This window comes from Anomaloglossus baeobatrachus, chromosome 11 (genome assembly GCF_048569485.1).
Source record: "Anomaloglossus baeobatrachus isolate aAnoBae1 chromosome 11, aAnoBae1.hap1, whole genome shotgun sequence".
Lineage (NCBI taxonomy): Eukaryota > Metazoa > Chordata > Amphibia > Anura > Aromobatidae > Anomaloglossus > Anomaloglossus baeobatrachus.
This window is the reverse complement of record NC_134363.1, coordinates 155785549-155806239: the sequence shown is the minus strand read 5'-3', so window position 1 is coordinate 155806239 and position 20691 is coordinate 155785549. Positions and strand designations below refer to the sequence as shown.

At 49.1% G+C, this 20691-nt stretch overlaps 2 protein-coding genes across 3 annotated transcripts in view; one reads left to right on the top strand and one right to left on the bottom strand.

The window, feature by feature from the left end:
• RER1 (retention in endoplasmic reticulum sorting receptor 1) overlaps positions 1-7169 on the bottom strand; it is a 35131-nt gene extending 27962 nt beyond the window's left edge. Inside the window, exon 1 of one of the 2 annotated variants that reach the window (XM_075328813.1) lies at positions 7093-7169. The gene's annotated coding sequence lies outside the window, so the exon portion shown is untranslated. Of the gene's footprint in view, positions 1-6755; positions 6859-7092 lie in introns of those variants that run through there. The other variant, XM_075328814.1, reaches the window with a different exon arrangement.
• Positions 7170-11585: 4416 nt separating this feature from the next.
• Positions 11586-20691, top strand: part of MORN1 (MORN repeat containing 1) — a 519059-nt gene continuing 509953 nt past the window's right edge. Inside the window, exon 1 of the mRNA XM_075329305.1 lies at positions 11586-11673. Coding sequence (XP_075185420.1) covers positions 11601-11673 — 73 coding nt within the window. The 5' untranslated portion in view covers positions 11586-11600. The remainder of the gene's footprint in view (positions 11674-20691) is intronic.

Sequence of the window (20691 nt, the reverse complement as noted above, 5' to 3'; positions counted from 1 at the left end):
GCAGACACCTCGATTGATCAAGTAGAAGCCCTCAGATGAGCAGTGAGCCCCCTTTTTTCTGCTCAGTGCTGCATGGTTCTCCGACGAGAGCAAATGAAATCATGAACAGATTCATAAAAAGTCCATAGACTTATAAGAACCGGTACACCGTTAATATGACAGGCACACTTTAAACGGCTGCCACATAAAGACATCACATAAGAGGGCGCCGGCCAGGTCCCCCTCCATCGACCAGTATACAGAGCTGCTCTGGATTAGCGCCTCTCGTTCATGTGATGTTTAACCGTTCTAGTACATAAATGTCCGCAATTTACCACTACATTAATGCTGCAGGGAGAATGAATCGGTGGCTATTTAGTAGTATTCCTGGGGTCATGGAAGTACCAGGATAGACAGTCTTTGATCGAATAGGGGGGGGATGGGGGTTTGTATGAATCATTCAGGTCCCGTCCATGTTTCTCCCTCCCATAAATCCGGTGAGGACAAGGCCACTGCAGAGAGCACAGTCGGGTCTCACGTGGTCAATCACCTAATGAAGCCGCTCAGGAAAGGAGTGAGAAAGATCAATGAATAATAAAAAGTCTGCAGCTTCATATACAGAGGGTCCCTGGGACTGGACCGCAGATCCCCACCCCCTCTGAGGATCAGCGTGGTGCTCTATGGCCTCTCTCATCCAGGCACATGGGTGGTTTTCAGTCACTTAGCTCTGAAATTTGGCAATCAAATATTAATGGCCTATTCTAAGAATGGTAAAATTTCTGAAAACCTAAAGAGGTGTTGTCTGGCACTCCCATCCTCATGGGGAGGCGATCGGTGCAGACTGGTATCGTGCACCTGTCCTAATATAGGCTAGGATATATGGTGGATACCAGACGGTCCTTCCCGGTATGTGTAGCCATCATTGATGCCGTTCATCTGCCGTAACCGAGCAGATACAAGTAAATCAACCCCCTATAACATCCGAAACCTGCCATTATACAGAGCTGTTTCCTCACATTCCCTGCACCTCGTCATGAACGTTTCAGGTTTTCTTCTACCTGGGCTGACCTCCATCCTCAGTGACGCACACAGCGCAGACATTCCTCCACAAAGTACAAGTGTAGGGAAACCATGTCCGTCGGGGGTCTAGACTGGTCAGGGTACGTTATAAGCAGAGTATCATGGAAATCCACAGCAAAAAGTGTAAAAAAACCCAAAAAAACAAACAGTGACAAACTGGGCACTCTGTGTAATTTACAGGGAACCTGCCTGCGGTCATCACCCTTAGCATCAGCTTCCACAGGGGCACAAGATCTCCTGCAAATTAGTCAAGAGTCCGTTGGGCGGGTCCAGACCTCGGGCCTTGGCGCAGACACAGCGCCTCTTCCTTTGATTGATGGTGAAGACGCCAAAGGTCGCCTGGAAACTCAATTGTGTCCAGTGCTGCATAAATCCGCCCAGTGGATGGCGCATTTCTCTTTCTGTTCTGGCCACAGCAATGTTCCTTTATGACAGATTTGACACAAGGGCACTTTATACACAGCAATATCGGTATCGCTAGCGAGCGTACCCGCCCACGTCGTTTGTGGGTCACGGGCAAATCACTGCCCGTGGCGCACAACATCGCTTACACCCGTCACACTACTTACCTGCTTAGCGACGTCGCTGTGGCCGGCAAACCGCCTCCTTTCTAAGGGGGCGGTTCGTTCGGCGTCACAGCGGCGTCACTAAGCGGCCGCCCAATAGAAGCGGAGATGAGCGGGACGTAAAATCTCGCCCACCTCCTTCCTTCCTCATTGTCGGTGGCCGCAGGTTCGTGATGTTCCTTGTTCCTGCGGTGTCACACATAGCAATGTGTTCTCCCGCAGGAACGACGAACAACCTGTGTCCTGCAACGATAATCAGGCGGCACGGTGGCTCAGTGGTTAGCACTGCAGTCTTGTGGTGGCTCAGTGGTGAGCACTGCAGTCTTGCAGCGCTGGGGTCCTGTGTTCAAATCCCACCAAGGACACCATCTGTAAGGAGTTTGTATGTTCTCCCCGTGTTTGCGTGGGTTTCCTCCAGGTTCTCCGGTTTCCTCCCATACTCCAAAAACATACTCATAGGGACTCTAGGTTGTGAGCCCCAATGGGGACAGTGTTGCCATTGTATGTAAAGCCCTGAGGAATTAACAGCGCTATATAAATGAATAAAATTATTATTAATTATTATTATTATAATCGGGATTAGAACAACGCGTCAACGATCAGGTAAGTAATTTTGATCGTTAACAGTCGTTTGTGCGTTTCACACGCAACGACATCGCTAATGACACCCGATGTGCGTCACGAATGCCGTGACCCCTACGACATCTCGTTAGCGATGTCGTTAAGTGAAAAGCGGCCTATAGTCTTCATCAGCTATTTGGCTGCCACTGGAACAAGAGTAAGTCACAAAATACAAGATGAACGCTGCACACGCACCCGTTCTGCGCAAAAGCGAAATGGATCGGCCGAAGGAATAAGAGTTGCCCGAGTCACCGGGCCAGGACGCGCCTTGAGGACAAACCCTAATTTGCACACGTGCAGAAGTTTCCCCGAACTGCTCCTTCTAGCGGATCCATGGCACTTGGGGGATAATAAGTAGGATATTTTCAAAACACATCGCGACTTATGAGGGTGAAACAAGCAGCTCGCCCCAAAATCAGGGTGAATGACCATATAGTAAAACCCAATTTTTCTTGCAATACATTATACTAAACGCACATGAAAAATCCCCCCAAAAAATTCACATCAGCACGTGACTGTATAACAGCACAACTGTAGCGGATCCTCAGCTATGTCCGTAGCAATGTTCATTCACAAAAAGAAAACCGGTCTTAAAAGTGATAAATTAATACAACATAATATATTTAGAATATTTAAAGGGAATAAGTCACCAGTTTGACCTTTTTAAACTATTAGTATGGGTATACAGGTTATAGAATGCTGAAAAATGCCATACCGGTCTGCCTCATATCAGATGCCTTGTTCTTGAAATATAAGAGGATATCACTTTATGGAAATGAGCTCTGTCACACTGGTAAAGGCCACTTCTATTTATAAGAATCTCAGGAGGCGGAGTTATCTTCCAGGCACCATCCACCCCGTAGCCTGGAAGAGCTCATTTACATAAAGTGATAAAAGATAATTTATCCGCAGGGCATCTGATACGAGGCAAACAGGTAGGACTTTGTTCAGCCTTCTATAACCTGCATGCCCATATTAGCAGTTTAAAATGGTAAAAGTGGTGACATATTCCCTTTAATGTGGCCGTCCACTACTATTGAAACTGTTGGAGAAAATGGGGATCTATATATAAGAAAGATGCCGTCTGGATTCCCACCACCGTCCTCCTGCAGGAGGAGCCTCTGCCGGGACCGCAAGTGATGGATACCCATCAGACACCTGACTATATTGAGGCCACTGAATGGCTGTACGGTCAGGTGACTCATTGGAATGTCAATCACTGCTGGTCTGAAGGAGACGATCGGAGGAGGGATTATTATTATTATAGCGCCATTTATTCTATGGCGCTTTACATGTGGAAAGGGTATACATAATAACAAATACAATAATCATGAACAATACAAGGCACAGACAGGTACAGGAGGAGAGAGGACCCTGGCCGCGAGGGCTCACAGCCCACCGGACGAGAGAGAGGACCCTGGCCGCGAGGGCTCACAGCCCACCGGACGAGAGAGAGAGGACCCTGGCCGCGAGGGCTCACAGCCCACCGGACGAGAGAGAGAGGACCCTGGCCGCGAGGGCTCACAGCCCACCGGACGAGAGAGAGAGGACCCTGGCCGCGAGGGCTCACAGCCCACCGGACGAGAGAGAGAGGACCCTGGCCGCGAGGGCTCACAGCCCACCGGACGAGAGAGAGAGGACCCTGGCCGCGAGGGCTCACAGCCCACCGGACGAGAGAGAGAGGACCCTGGCCGCGAGGGCTCACAGCCCACCGGACGAGAGAGAGAGGACCCTGGCCGCGAGGGCTCACAGCCCACCGGACGAGAGAGAGAGGACCCTGGCCGCGAGGGCTCACAGCCCACCGGACGAGAGAGAGAGGACCCTGGCCGCGAGGGCTCACAGCCCACCGGACGAGAGAGAGAGGACCCTGGCCGCGAGGGCTCACAGCCCACCGGACGAGAGAGAGAGGACCCTGGCCGCGAGGGCTCACAGCCCACCGGACGAGAGAGAGAGGACCCTGGCCGCGAGGGCTCACAGCCCACCGGACGAGAGAGAGAGGACCCTGGCCGCGAGGGCTCACAGCCCACCGGACGAGAGAGAGAGGACCCTGGCCGCGAGGGCTCACAGCCCACCGGACGAGAGAGAGAGGACCCTGGCCGCGAGGGCTCACAGCCCACCGGACGAGAGAGAGAGGACCCTGGCCGCGAGGGCTCACAGCCCACCGGACGAGAGAGAGAGGACCCTGGCCGCGAGGGCTCACAGCCCACCGGACGAGAGAGAGAGGACCCTGGCCGCGAGGGCTCACAGCCCACCGGACGAGAGAGAGAGGACCCTGGCCGCGAGGGCTCACAGCCCACCGGACGAGAGAGAGAGGACCCTGGCCGCGAGGGCTCACAGCCCACCGGACGAGAGAGAGAGGACCCTGGCCGCGAGGGCTCACAGCCCACCGGACGAGAGAGAGAGGACCCTGGCCGCGAGGGCTCACAGCCCACCGGACGAGAGAGAGGACCCTGGCCGCGAGGGCTCACAGCCCACCGGACGAGAGAGAGGACCCTGGCCGCGAGGGCTCACAGCCCACCGGACGAGAGAGAGGACCCTGGCCGCGAGGGCTCACAGCCCACCGGACGAGAGAGAGGACCCTGGCCGCGAGGGCTCACAGCCCACCGGACGAGAGAGAGGACCCTGGCCGCGAGGGCTCACAGCCCACCGGACGAGAGAGAGGACCCTGGCCGCGAGGGCTCACAGCCCACCGGACGAGAGAGAGGACCCTGGCCGCGAGGGCTCACAGCCCACCGGACGAGAGAGAGGACCCTGGCCGCGAGGGCTCACAGCCCACCGGACGAGAGAGAGGACCCTGGCCGCGAGGGCTCACAGCCCACCGGACGAGAGAGAGGACCCTGGCCGCGAGGGCTCACAGCCCACCGGACGAGAGAGAGGACCCTGGCCGCGAGGGCTCACAGCCCACCGGACGAGAGAGAGGACCCTGGCCGCGAGGGCTCACAGCCCACCGGAGGAGAGAGAGGACCCTGGCCGCGAGGGCTCACAGCCCACCGGAGGAGAGAGAGGACCCTGGCCGCGAGGGCTCACAGCCCACCGGAGGAGAGAGAGGACCCTGGCCGCGAGGGCTCACAGCCCACCGGAGGAGAGAGAGGACCCTGGCCGCGAGGGCTCACAGCCCACCGGAGGAGAGAGAGGACCCTGGCCGCGAGGGCTCACAGCCCACCGGAGGAGAGAGAGGACCCTGGCCGCGAGGGCTCACAGCCCACCGGAGGAGAGAGAGGACCCTGGCCGCGAGGGCTCACAGCCCACCGGAGGAGAGAGAGGACCCTGGCCGCGAGGGCTCACAGCCCACCGGAGGAGAGAGAGGACCCTGGCCGCGAGGGCTCACAGCCCACCGGAGGAGAGAGAGGACCCTGGCCGCGAGGGCTCACAGCCCACCGGAGGAGAGAGAGGACCCTGGCCGCGAGGGCTCACAGCCCACCGGAGGAGAGAGAGGACCCTGGCCGCGAGGGCTCACAGCCCACCGGAGGAGAGAGAGGACCCTGGCCGCGAGGGCTCACAGCCCACCGGAGGAGAGAGAGGACCCTGGCCGCGAGGGCTCACAGCCCACCGGAGGAGAGAGAGGACCCTGGCCGCGAGGGCTCACAGCCCACCGGAGGAGAGAGAGGACCCTGGCCGCGAGGGCTCACAGCCCACCGGAGGAGAGAGAGGACCCTGGCCGCGAGGGCTCACAGCCCACCGGAGGAGAGAGAGGACCCTGGCCGCGAGGGCTCACAGCCCACCGGAGGAGAGAGAGGACCCTGGCCGCGAGGGCTCACAGCCCCCGGAGGAGAGAGGACCCTGCCCGCGAGGGCTCACAGTCCACAGGAGGAGAGAGGACCCTGCCCGCGAGGGCTCACAGTCTACAAAGGGTTGGGTGAGGATACAGTAAAGGATGGATCATTTGTTTTTTAATGACTCCTACCCACATTTATAAAGATAGTGGACAAACCCATTACAATGGAAACCCCCTTTAAAAGGGGACGGTTCAGGCATATTCACATACAGGCATAAAACGCAAAACGACCGAACCGTGAGAATCAAGCAGGGTCCTCAATCAGGACGGTACCGGGCATCATCCTCACCAGTTGCCTTGGTAACCCGACCTCCCAACATGCAGTTGCTTCTACCCATGCCTGGACAGCCCCTTTAAGGGTTATTTTTCCCCAACTTCAACTTTCTATACTTAGCAAGACCCATAAAAAAAAAATGACAATATATGTAGTTGTGAAAGGAATGTCGCCTAGCAACAGCCACCATTGACCAGCACCCCAAAACATGACCTTACAATACAAGAAGAATGACCTTAAGTGTCACATGCAAAATTATAGAAACTCAGTAAATTCAGCAGCCTGAAGGTCAAAAGGGCGTGGAAACCCCTGTCACTCACAGGACAGTAGTCACCAGGGGCTAGTGGGGGGCTACTGGAGCTGGACCACAGCACTGGGCGACAAACACAACGACCCCCTCCTTCTACAACAGTAACTCCATCAGCAAGACGACATTATCCCGACATCCCCCCGGCCTTACCGGAAAATTCACACAGAATAGGGTGAGCTGAAGGCTTTTTTTTCCCCTTTTTCCCTAAACGCGCAATGACATCTGGGAAATGTAGTTATCCGGCAAAGGCGTACAACGTTCAGAGATACACCGCAGGACTACGTTTCCCAGCATGCCTCAGCGCCAACCAACTCACTTCCGCCTGTCGTAAGGTATATGCCGACGAGGCAGGGCGAGGGTTGGTTACCCGGGAAATGAAAGCGCGACGGCGCGTGATGCGGATACATGGCGGCGCCGTGCTGCCTGCGGGGGCCAAACGGGCCGTTATTCGGGGGCTTATTTATCACGGGGCCTAAACCGTTCATACCTGTCGTCTCCTGTCCAAATCGGAACTGCTGAGAGCTCCCGAAGCTACACGTCACTAGCCCCGCCCACCTGCAGACAGCGCAGCCGAGCGCCGAACGCGCTCTACTGATAGATTGCTCTGGGCTCCCCTGTGCTGTACTCGTGTCCTAGGTGGTTCGCTCTTAAAGGAGACTGTACACTTAAAGTTTTCTTTTTTTTTTTCCTTAAACACATGCATTTGGAACTAAATATCATTTTTGCAATTGGGTTTCATTAAAAATGTTGCACCGTTTGGCTTTACAGGCTCTTTGTTTCCCAGCGCATTCAACTTTGATGTGGTCTGTGGTCATAAATCTAATAGGAACTCATAAAAAGAGATATAGATGTATTACCAGACCTTTGTTAAAAAAAAAACGCTTACTGAGGGATCCACAGTTTAATCATTGTGGCGTTTGACTGGAATATAGAGTCTATAGGAGGCAAAGGGAGCAAAATTGGTGATGAAGCCCAATTACAGAAATTATTTTTAGCATTTAAGAATGAAAAATTGTTAAAAGTTTCCAGGTGGATTTCAGAAGTGCCCATCATATGCTAATTACAGCACCTCCTTCCTGATTGGCCCGTGGAGATCACATGATCGCTGCCAAGACTCTATAACAATTATTACCGTATTTATTTTTTTTGAGTGCATTGAAAAAACATAAAAAAAGGAAAAAAAAAGGCAAATTGGACACAATACTGCAAAAATGGGCCGTACAGAACTGTTGTCACCCTCAACTTAAAGGGGATGTCCACTACTTGGACTACCCCTACACATTCCCCTTATCCATGCTGGTAAAAATAAGTAAGCCTATACTCACCTCCGGTGCGTCCGTGGTCCCAGCGATGTCTGAAGCCGCGTTCCCAAAGCCCTCTAGACATTGTTATGACACACAGGCCCGGTGACCAATCAGCGTCTGGCATCTGTCTCCCCATCTTCAGACATCTGAGCAGGATGTGAGCGCAGCGCTGACTTACTGCTCAAATGTCCGAAGGTGGAGTGACAGATGCTGGGCACTGATTGGTCATGTGTCATAATAATTTTGTGGGCCCCAGGAACGCAACTTTAGACATCGGTGGGAATGAGGCAGCACCAGAGGTGACTATAGGCTTATTTATATTTACCGGGGCGAACAAGGGGAATGAGAAGAGGTTGTCCCAAGTAGAGGACCACCCCTTTAATATGTGGTTGCACACACTATGGAAAAAATAACTGCAATCAGTCGCTTCCTATAACTGTCCACTAGCTTCTTACTCCTCTCACCTGGAGTCTCGGACTCTTCTTTATAATCAATCTGCTCCAGGTCTCTCATACTTGAAGGCGTCTTCTCTTCTCCCAACAGCAACATTAAGATCTTTCCACAGGTGTCAATGGGGTTTAGATCCAGACTCATTGCTGCCACTTCAGAACTCTCCAGCGCTTTGTTTCCATCCATTTCTGGGGGCTTTTTGAAGGATGTTTGGGGTCATTGTCCTTCTGGAAGACCCATAAGCTAGAACACACACCCAGCTTTCTGACACTGGTCACTACATTGCCACCCAAAATTCTTTGGTATTCTTCAAATTTCACGATGTATTGCACAAAGTCAAAACATCCAGTGCCAGAGGCAGCAAAACTACCCAAGAACATCCTTGACCCTCCACCATGTGTGACTGTATGTACTGTGTTCCTTTCTTTGTAGACCTCATTCCATTTTCCGTAAACAGTTAAATAATGTGCTTTATACCAAAAAGCTCTATCTTGGTCTCATCTGCCCACAAGTCAGTTTATGAGAAGGGTTTTTAGCTACTTACATACATTTTGGCAAACTGCAATCTAGCTTATTATGTCTCTGTGTCAGCAGTGGGGTTCTCCTGGGTCTCCTCCATAGTGTTTCATTCAGATGTGGACGGATAGTTTGCGCTGCCACTGATGCCCCCTGAGCCTGCAGAACAGCTTGAATTTCTTTGGAACTTGATTGAGGCTTATCCACCATCAGGACAATCCTGCATTGCAACCTTTCGTCAATTTTTTTTCATTCGTCCACATCCAGGGAGATTAGCTACAGTGCCATGGGTTGTAAACTTCCTGATTTTTGTGCACAGAAGACAAAGGAACATCAAGATCTCTGGAGATGGACTTGTAGCAATAATAATAATAATAATAATTTTATTCATTTATATAGTGCTATTAATTCCACAGCGCTTTACATACATTGGTTATACTGTCCCCATTGGGGCTCACAATCTAGAGTCCCTATCAGTATGTTGTTTTTTTTTTGGCGTGTGGGAGGAAACTGGAGACCCCGGGGGAAACCCACGCAAACATGATAATAAATAATTTTAATTAATACATTATTATACTATTAAGTATTAAATTATTAATTATTATATTAATTATATAATTATTATTATATAATTAATAATATAATAATAGTATAATAATATATTAATTAAAATTATTTATTATTATTATTATTATTATTATTATTAGTAACAAGTAATTTTAGGGGCCTGGTCTGGAGTGTGATTTAATTTTCTTTCTCATCTGAGATCTGATTCATTTTAGGGTCTGGTCTGGGGGGTTAGCAAATTTTAAAGTCTAAGTCGGAGTCTGATTAAGTCTCAGCATACTGATCTGGGGTTTGAAAAATGTTAAGGGGGATGGACTAGAATCTGACTAATTTTAGGGGGTCTTGTCTGGTGTACAAATTTTAGTGGTCTGGGGTCTGATTCATTTTAGGGGTCATTAGGGTTCAACTGATGTTATAGTCTGCTCTGGGGTCTCTGATTTATCCATTCTAGTCTAAGGATTGATTTTAAAGGGAACCTGTCATCAGAAATTTAGCTATAAACCTAAAAGTTTCCCCCTCTGCAGCTCCTGGGCTGCATTCTAGCAGGTTTCTGTACTTTTTGTGGCCCCTTTTAAACCAAATTAAATACTTTATAAACTTGTACCTTTTGCTATGTAAATTTTGTAAATCGTCCATGGGGGCGGGCTCTCTGGTGACCGTTGCTGTTCCTCCAGCAGATTTACACCGCCCCCAACGCTGAATTTCATATCTCAGGACGCCGCCCCTGGGCGCCCGTGGTCCCGCGCATGCGCTGTGCGACTGTAGCGGGACTGTGCACTGTGTGCACGTGTGACCGCTGGTGACGTTTTGCGCAGGCACGAGGTTATGGGCGGCGCTGTGAGTGTCATCAGCAAGTGCCGCCCATAACCTTGTGACCGCACTTTCCCCTCTTCCTCCAGCGTTCTGCGCAAGTGCTTGCTGGCCAGATGACCCGATGTCACCTCTTTCCCATCTTGCCCTGCTGCAGGGTAAGATGGGAAGGAGGTGACGTCGGGTCATTTGGCCGGCGAGCGCTTGCGCAGAACGCTGGAGGCAGTGGGGGAAAGCGCGTCCACAAGATTATGGGCGGGCACTTGCGATGCAATCACAGCGCCGCCCATAATCTCGTGCTTGTGACACACGTCACCAGCAGTCCTGGCGTGGGCGGCACCTCGGGCGCAGTGGGCGGCGTCCTGATGGATGAAATGGAGCGTGGGGAGACGGCGTCAATCTGCTGCAGGAACAGCAACGGTCACCAGAGAGCCCGCCCCCATGGACGATTTACAAAATTTACATACCAAAAGGTACAAGTTTATAAAGTATTTAATTTGGTTTAAAAGGGGCACAAAAAGTACAGGAACCTGCTAGAATGCAGCCCAAGAGCTGCAGAGGGGGAGACACTTAGGTTTCAAGCTAAATTTCTGATGACAGGTTCCCTTTAAGGGCCTGGTCCTAGGTATAATTCATTTTAGGGGGTCTAGACTAGGGAATGACATACATAGTTACATAGGTTGATAAAAAGCCCCGGTCCATCCAGTTCCCCCTTCCTCCACCAGTTCTACATTTTGTCACCAAGTCATTTATAACCAACAATGTTGTGTAGTGAGGAAATCCTCCAGCCCTGATATAAAAGCTGTTATAGTATCTGCCATTACTACCTCTTGTGGTCGGCATTCCACAGTCTGACTGCTCTAACTGTAAAGAACCCTTTCCTATTCAGCTGCCGGAATCGCTTTTCTTCCACTCGCAGTGAGTGCCCACATTTAGGGGTTCAAGAGTCAAATTTAATTTTAGAAGTGCAGTTTGGGGGTTTGTGGGGGTCTGAATTAACATTTAACATAGTTGTGTAATGGCCGCAGACTGTTTACAAGGTGACATCATGACTTTGGTCATCTACAGTGATGACATTTTCCTTCCAACTACATACAGGTCCTGGTATCCCAATTTAAACCGCAGGATTTATCTGCCTCCATTCACACTCTCAGAATCTGCACCCTCCAGCGATGTAAGAGTTAAAATCCCTGCCAGGAATGCTGCGCGTGCGCACTATTCTGCTGCTCCAGCGAACGTGACAGGTGCACGACGCTCATTGGACGAGCGCTTCCCGTCTAAGCCCCGCCCCTTAGTAACCAGCCTGAGGCCGTTGCGATTGGTTGTTATGTAAACAGTTCGGAGCAAGATGGCGGCGCCCAGGAGAGGGACGAGGACTTCTCAGCACTACGTGGGTGACGTGAGGAAGCAGCTCCGGCACGGTAACGCGTGGGGTCCGGTGGGAGTGACTTTACCCCTGACATAGCACCGTGTCCTGCCGGCTAATGGCTGTATATGAGAGAGATTCATTATCAGCAGCACAAGCTAAGGAGGAAATATGGGAAATAGGATCAGTGCAAACAATGGAGGAAGCGGAAATACTAGTGATTGTGATTTCCATTGTTCTCGGTGATCGAGGAGGAGATTTTCATTGTTTTCTTCGTCAAATGGGATCGTTGGGTGATGACGAGCCTTAAAGGGTTATTCCATCTCCGTACACATGGCAGGTGTCTCATCGTTCCCGCAAAGACCGCCAATTTTTTTATTTACAGCTTCCAAAAATTTTAAACCCTTCTTGAGATATTAACATTTTTCTTTTGTTGACAGCTCGTTTCCTTGGAGACCGACCACCGCTGCTAGACAATAGTAGATGGAAGAATCCCAGCTCTCTTCTCTTGCGCTTGTTATCGCTGCTTTGAAGCTGAAACGCGCCGACACCTCCTAATCTCATCCGGGTTGTGCGATATACAGCAGAGGAGGTCGGTCTCCTAGGCAACAAAAAGAAACGTTAGGGTATGTGCCCATGTAGCAGATTTGTCCAGATCTTTTCTGCACACAAAATTCATGCCTTGGCAGAAAAAAATGCAGCAGAAAAGTCCTGCATTTTTTTGGCGTGTTTGCGCAATTTTTTCCATGCATTTTTCTATTTGTTTTTTAGGTCATGGCGACCTTGGGGTTTCCTGCTCCGTATTAATATAATAATATTTATTCACTTATATAGCGCTATTAATTCCACAGTGCTGTACATACATTGGCATCACTGTCCCCATTGGGGCTCACAATATAAGGTCCCTATCAGAATGTCTGTGGAGTGTGGGAGGAAAATGGAGAACCCGGAGAAAACCCACGCAAACACGGGGAGAACATACAAACTCCTTGCAGATGGTGTCCTTGGTGGGATTTGAACCCAGGACCCCAGCACTGCCAGGTCTGTGGCTGATGTTACAGGCAGGACTCGGCTCTCACTGCCTGAGGCCCCCTTCACATGTCCGTGTCTCCGGTATGTGTTTGGTCCATTTCCTCACATGCCGGAGACATGGGCCCACGTAGACCCTTTAAAATCAATGGCTCTGCGCTCACGTGCGTGTTTTGCCATGGACCGTGTGTACGTGTGGAGCATATGTGTGCTCCACACATAGACATGTCCGTTTTTCTCCAGCATCACGAGTGTCACACGGACCTCATGGATGGGATCTGTGTGACACGCACCGGAGAAATCACACGTCTGTGAAAAAAAAGAATTTCTATACTCACCTTCTCCAGCCCTGCTGTCTCTGCCGCTGCTGTCACTTGCTCCCGACCGCCGCTCATTATGCTCATTGCATATTCACTTCACTGCAGCTGGAAGCAACAGCAGCGGGGAGTCGGCAGGACCGGAGACCGAAGACCAGCACCACGGACAGCGACGCCAGGGACAGGTGAGCAGAAAGTTCCCATTCTCCGTGTGTTATCACGGATAATACACGGAGAACACATGTGGGTTATAAACACGGCTCACGGAGGGCAAACCGCACCTCTGACACGTCCGTAAAAAACGTGCGTGATTTTCACAGACGTGTGAAGGAGGCCTGAAGCAGTGCCTTTGCTGCTCCCGACAATTTAACCCCCTGAATGATGCGATCACAGGGACCCAATGGCTGCCATGGCAACCCTGGATCGTCAAAAACATTTAAAATATAGTCAAGGGGTATTGTGCTGAAAAACCAAAAAGAAAAACTTCTTAAAACACACTTTTATTATCACAGTTTAAAATCAGAAAAATTCCCCAAAACTCAAACCACAAAATAGAAAACAGGACATAAAGTGCTGTAGTGTAGACAAGAGTTTGGCCAGACACCCTAATAGTTTCCCTGTCTTGCTGCGGAGGGTGGCACCCTATTATTGACGTAAATGTCGCCCCCGCTCAACGAAGGCTGACCCTTATATCCCTATGCTGATCTTCAGTGCAGCTAGTCTGGGAAGGTAGGGGTGCAGGGAAACGCCAATCATAAATACACTACAACCATCAATTATATTGTCCCTAACTGTCAAAGGGCTGGTTGAAAATAATAGACCCTACTCTTTGACATTACAAGAATCGGGGTATTCTCCATGATGACCCCTGGTTACTGAGCTACAGAGAGCCTCACACACCAAGCACTGACAGATCTAATCCACGGCAGTGACTGAGCTCGAGCTCTGCAGTGGATTATATCAGACGCTAGAAAAAACACAGAAAGATGCTGCTTCTTTTTTCAGCGCCAAAATCTGCAGGGAAAATATGCAATAAAAACGCGTGTGCACAGGGCCTTAATATGTCAATTTAAAACCAGCAGTGAATTGCAGTGTTTGGTTTTACAAGCAGGGTCTGGAATTATTCATCTAACCTTTTAATTAAATAACAATTTTGGAGCACTTTTCCGCCTGTGATTCAGCGTTCCTCTTTTAGCAAAATAAATTGACAACTAGGCGTCACCATTCTATTTGTATCTGTATGTGTCTGACACCAACTGCACTGATTGGGCAATGGCAATGTGTATGGAAAATGGAGGGGAAAAAAAAATCACATTTTATGTAAAAAGGCTCCTTCACTGACCCCTGATTGGTAGGTATCGGTATTTAAAGGGGGTTTCCACTACTTTTATGCAGGGGGGATTCATCATCTGTTCCCACAATGATCAGCTCCAGCAGTGGCCATATGTAGACGGTGTATGAAGCAGGACAGCGCCATACATTGTGTAGTGGCCACTGCCGGTACTGCAGATCAGCTCCCATTCTTTTCACAGAGAGAATCAGCAACTATTTTGTCTGGCTTTGCACTAATACGGGGGTGGACACATCATTGGTGCAATCTGTGCAACCGCCCAGGGGCCTAAGAGGTAAAGGGGGCTCATTTCTACCTCTAAAACTGGTGGAATTGTGCATTTTCATGAGATTTTTGACTACATGTTGTTGCACAGGGCAGTTTTCTGTCTGTGTCCGACAGTGCATCAATATGTCTGGGCACCTGCACTTCATGTGATCAGATCATAGTGATATCCTTCATCTTCAACTGTATTCTGCCAGCACTATAGGTTCTGGAACTACCTTTCACCTTGTCTCCGAGCATGAATTACTACTACCATTCTCCATTGAACTGAAAAAAAGGTTCTGTCTGTATGCAGTTTAACAGACAGAGGAGAAAAGAGAGACAAAGACCTGCCCTCATTTGCTTTAGAGAGACAAATACCCCCCCCCCACACACACACACACACACACACACACACACACAATTTCCAGTAGAGAGTCAAAATCTGGCCCCAACCTTCTGTAGCTCACCTCAGATTCTCAGTTGCCAGCAACAGGCAGTGAACACCAAGTTAGACAGAACAGAGACATCTACGGTGAAGGAAGTATAGAATTTAAAGGGGTTGTCCTGTCTTGGGGATTAAAGTCTGCAGTCACTATTTGTGAATGCAGACTTGTGAATCTTCACAGTCCACACTGCACACTGTCAGGATTCTACAGCAACGTCGGTCATGTGACCAATATTATGGAGCTTTCATACATACAGTCACGTGCCGACTGGACTTCGCTCAATACAAGTGAATAGATTGAGGCTGGATATGTGTGTTGAAGTATGGAAAGTACAAAGTTGCAGTCACATGACTGCACATGACTGCCCGCACCTGACACCGGAGAATCCTGACAGTGCACAGTGTGCATGCTGTGAGTATTCACAAGTCTGCAGTCACATAGAGTGATTTATACCCCCAAGCATGGACAACCCCTTTAAATGTACACAGTACTAAGACTATAGGGGCCGTAATATCAACTATAGATGTAACACCAAAAACTGAAAATATCACATGTTGTGAATGTCATGCGAGGGGGTGAGGGTCTGGATCTCCCTCTGGTGGTCAGGACTGGGGGTGAAGCTGACTGTGACGCAACAGGTGTGGGAGTTAACCCTAGAACGCATACCTGGGGCCTCGCAGGCCTGCTAGGTCACTTGTTTTCTATGGTAGATTTCTATGGTTGCGCGTTCTAGGGTTAATTGGGAGTTTTGGAAGCCCAATTGCAGATCAGCCTGGGCTATATAGAAGAGCAGTGTCTGCTGGCTGGGGCCGGTGATAGACATCTATCCTCAGTCTCTTAATTGGCTTGGAGTTGTCCTTCCATTTATCCTGTGCCTGAACCTTCCCAGATAAGTTGTAAGTTCTTTGCTTTATTGCCTTATCCACACCTAAGGGTGTTTGTGTTTCTTTTTGTTTTGCTTAAAGTCTGTTTTCTTGCAGGAGAGGAATTGTCTTTCTGTTTTGATGAGCATGGGGTTCCCCCTCTGCAAGTCCTACTGCAAGGAAAGGGAGATTCTCCCTGTTCTACTGTATTATTTGCACTTTTGTATTTCTTGTGGGTTTTTTGGTATTTTGTTTCTCCCATTATTTACAAGAGTACCTGATATAGTGAGGGAGAGTCTGGGAGGTCTCAGTATTTTTTATTATCAGGAGATTGGTATTTTTCTGCAGGATTTTGCACTGACCACAATCAGTTTTCTGTCCTGTTCTATCTAGGAAGTCGGGCCTTGCTTTTGCTAATCTATATTTCCTATCTGTGTATTGTGTTTTCTTACATCACCGTTGGCTTTATATGTTGGGGGCTTGCTATTCCTTTCGGGACTACTCTGAGGCAAGATAGGTTTCCTCATTTCTATCTGTGAGGTGTAGCTAGTTTCTCCGGCTGTGACGACGCGTCTAGGTGTGTTTATGAACACTCCACGGCTACTTCTAGTGTGGTCTGACAGATTGAGGATTGCGGTCAGCTCAGGTTCCAACTACTTTTGTGTTTTTTCTGCTTATGGGATTTTTGTGATCGTTCACGGTGACCAGATCACAACAAACACCCATGGTAGATCTGGTCTTAAAATATTTTTTTCCCCCCTAAAATACCAGTTTATACAACAATCAATCATTTATCAAGAGCTGTACGCATTGAACTTCACCTAACTTCATGAAAAGAAACCCTACTATTTCTGTTCAGCTGCTAATGGCTGTAATGCTCCTAGCGGTCACAGTCATTACAGTGAGATGTGTTGCTATGATCTCACGCATACACAGCAGCAGGTATGGAATCGCTGGAGACGTGATCACGCTAACGGTCCCTATGGACGCAATTAACTCGCAACAACAACCATTTGCATTCACAACTCAGCAGACGGCTCAGATGTGACCGGCATCCGACTTATGTGGAGGAGAAGAAATGTGTAGATCTGAGGAATAGTCCAGGAAAATGTGATTAATGCTATATTATTGGACCGCCACATCCGTAAATTACTAAACGCGCATGGACTGACATGCTTGTGTGAATCTAGTCCAATGCTGGACTGTCACAATGTAACTAGCTTAGGTCCCATTCACATATCCCTTTTTTTTGTTGACTGATGATCCATATGAAAAAAATGGAGACCTCCTATTTTGATCTGGTTTCAGGACAAAACTTGCCCATTCAAGTGAATAGATCCGCAAAGAAATCAGAGTTGCATCCCGTCTGTTTTTCACCGTCCGGTTCCTAGAAAAGACTTGGGAAACCTCACGGATCAAACAAAAATGGGAATCGGGTCCAGCTCACTGATCAAAACAATCAGTTTCTTTTATGGGGGCGTGTGAATATGACCACATGGTGGGGCGGCATCTGCAAAAACGTGCCATTTAGAAGGAAAGATTAAAGCGCACCAATCGCCAGGATTTTCCTATATAACCTAAAGCCAGTGCTATACTGGCACTATCAGGCTGATTCTATACATACCTTTCGTTGTCAGCTAGGATGTATAGGTTTTGAAACGCAAGCAAGTAAAGTTTGTAAAATGAGCAGCTTTTTGAGTGGCAGCAGATAGCTGGAGTGGGTATTCATAGTGATTTCTGCCCCCTGCCTGTCTGTTCTGCCCCTTTTATGCTAAATTTATTATAGAATCATTTTACTTTGTGACTAGAAGGACCTGTGCTGATGTCATACCCATGTGACCAGAAGGGGTGGAACCTCAGCCAACATAGCTGATACCAGCTGATACTGAAGAAACCCAGGATGGTGGACATATATACTAGTAAAGAACCCAGGTTGGAGGACATATATACCAGAATGGTGACATATATACCAGGATGGAGTACATATATACTAGGATGGGGGACATATATACCAAGAATGGGCACAGGATGGAGGACATATATACCAGGAAGAGGCCCAGGATAGGGGACATATATACCTGGATAAGGGACGTATTTACAAGGAAGGGGGACATAAACACCTCTATGGGGGGCATTTACCAGGGAGAGGCCCAGGATGGGGACGTATTTACGAGGATGTGGGTCATGTATACCAGGATGTGGGTCATGTATATCAGGATGGGGGACATGTATACCAGGATGTGGGTCATGTATATCAGGATGGGGGACATGTATACGAGGATGGGGGACATGTATACCAGGATGGGGGACATGTATACTAGGATGGGGGACATGTATACCAGGATGGGGGACATGTATACCAGGATGGGGGACATGTATACCAGGATGTGGGTCATGTATATCAGGATGGGGGACATGTATACCAGGATGTGGGTCATGTATATCAGGATGGGGGACATGTATACGAGGATGGGGGACATGTATACCAGGATGGGGGACATGTATACTAGGATGGGGGACATGTATACCAGGATGGGGGACATGTATACCAGGATGGGGGACATGTATATCAGGATGGGGGACATGTATATCAGGATGGGGGACATGTATACCAGGATCGGGGACATGTATATCAGGATGGGGGACATGTATACCAGGATGGAGTACATATATACCAGGATGGGGGACATATATACCAAGAATGGGCACAGGATGGAGGACATATACCAGGAAGAGGCCGAGGATAGGGGACATATATACCTGGATAAGGGACGTATTTACAAGGAAGGGGGACATAAACACCTGGATGGGGGGCATTTACCAGGGAGAGGCCCAGGATGGGGACGTATTTACGAGGATGGAGACATATTTACCAGGATGTGAGTCATGTATACCAGGATGTGGGTCATGTATACCAGGATTTGGGTCATGTATACCAGGATGTGGGTCATGTATATCAGGATATGGGTCATGTATATCAGGATGGGGGACATGTATACCAGGATGGGGTGTCATGTATACAAGGATGGGGTGTCATGTATACCAGGATGGGGGACATGTATACTAGGATGGGGGACATGTATACTAGGATGGGGGACATGTATACTAGTATGGGGAATATGTATACTAGGATGGGGAATATGTATACTAGGATGGGGAATATGTATACTAGGATGGGGGACATGTATACCAGGATGGGGGACATGTATACCAGGATGGGGGACATGTATACCAGGATGGGGGACATGTATACTAGGAAGGGGGACATGTATACTAGGAAGGGGGACATGTATACCAGGATGGGGGACATGTATACTAGGAAGGGGGACATGTATACCAGGATGGGGGACATGTATACCAGGATGGGGGACATGTATACCAGGATGGGGGACATGTATACCAGGAAGGGGGAAATGTATACCAGGAAGGGGGAAATGTATACCAGGAAGGGGGACATGTATACCGGGATGGGGGACATGTATACCAAGATGGGGGACATATATACCTGGATAATGGACATATTTACAAGGAAGGGGGACATAGACACCTGGATGGGGGCATATGTTTCAGGATAGGGGACATATTTACCAGGAAGAGGCCCAGGATGAGGACGTATTTATTTGGATGGGAGACATATTTATCAGGATGGCGGACATGTATACGGGATGAGGAACATATGTACCAGGATGGGGGACATATATATCAGGATGGGTACATATTTGTCAGGAAGAGGCCCAGGATGGGGGACATGTGTTACAGGATCGCAACACTAGTACACAATGGGGAACATTACTACATAATGAAGGTGTGGGCAGCAAGATATGATTTCATAGGATTTCGAATTCTACAGGATGGGGGACATATATACTAGGAAAGAACCCAGGATGGGGGACATATATACGTGTAAGGGACCCAGGATGGGGGACATACTGTATATACTAGGAAAGAATCCAGGTTGGAGGACATATATTACCTGTAAGGAACCCAGGCTGGGGGACATCTATGCTAGGAAAGAACCCAGGTTGGAGGACATATATATCATGATGGGGAATATATATACCAGGAAGGGGGACATATATACTAAGAATGGGCACAGGATGGAGGATATATATACCAGGAAGAGGCCCAGGATGGGGAACATATATACCTGGATAAGGGACATATTTACAAGGAAGGGGGACATAACATCTGGATGGGGGGCATATGTTTGAGGATGGGGGACATATTTACTAGGAAGAGGCCCAGGATGGGGATGTATTTACCAGGATGGGGGACATGTATACCAGGAAGGGGGACATGTATACCAAGAAGGGGGACATGTATACCAAGAAGGGGGACATGTATACCAAGAAGGGGGACATGTATACCAAGAAGGGGGACATGTATACCAAGAAGGGGGACATATTTACCAGGATAGGGGACATATATACCGGGATGGGGGACATATATACCTGGATAAGGGACGTATTTACAAGGAAGGGGGACATAAACACCTGGATGGGGGGCATTTACAAGGGAGAGGCCCAGGATGGGGACGTATTTACCAGGATGTAGGTCATGTATACCAGGATGTGGGTCATGTATACCAGGATGTGGGTCATGTATATCAGGATGTGGGTCATGTATATCAGGATGGGGGACATGTATACCAGGATGGGGTGTCATGTATACCAGGATGGGGTGTCATGTATACCAGGATGGGGGACATGTATACCAGGATGGGGAACATGTATACCAGGATGGGGAACATGTATACCAGGATGGGGGATATGTATACTAGGAAGGGGAACATGTATACCGGGATGGGGGACATGTATACCG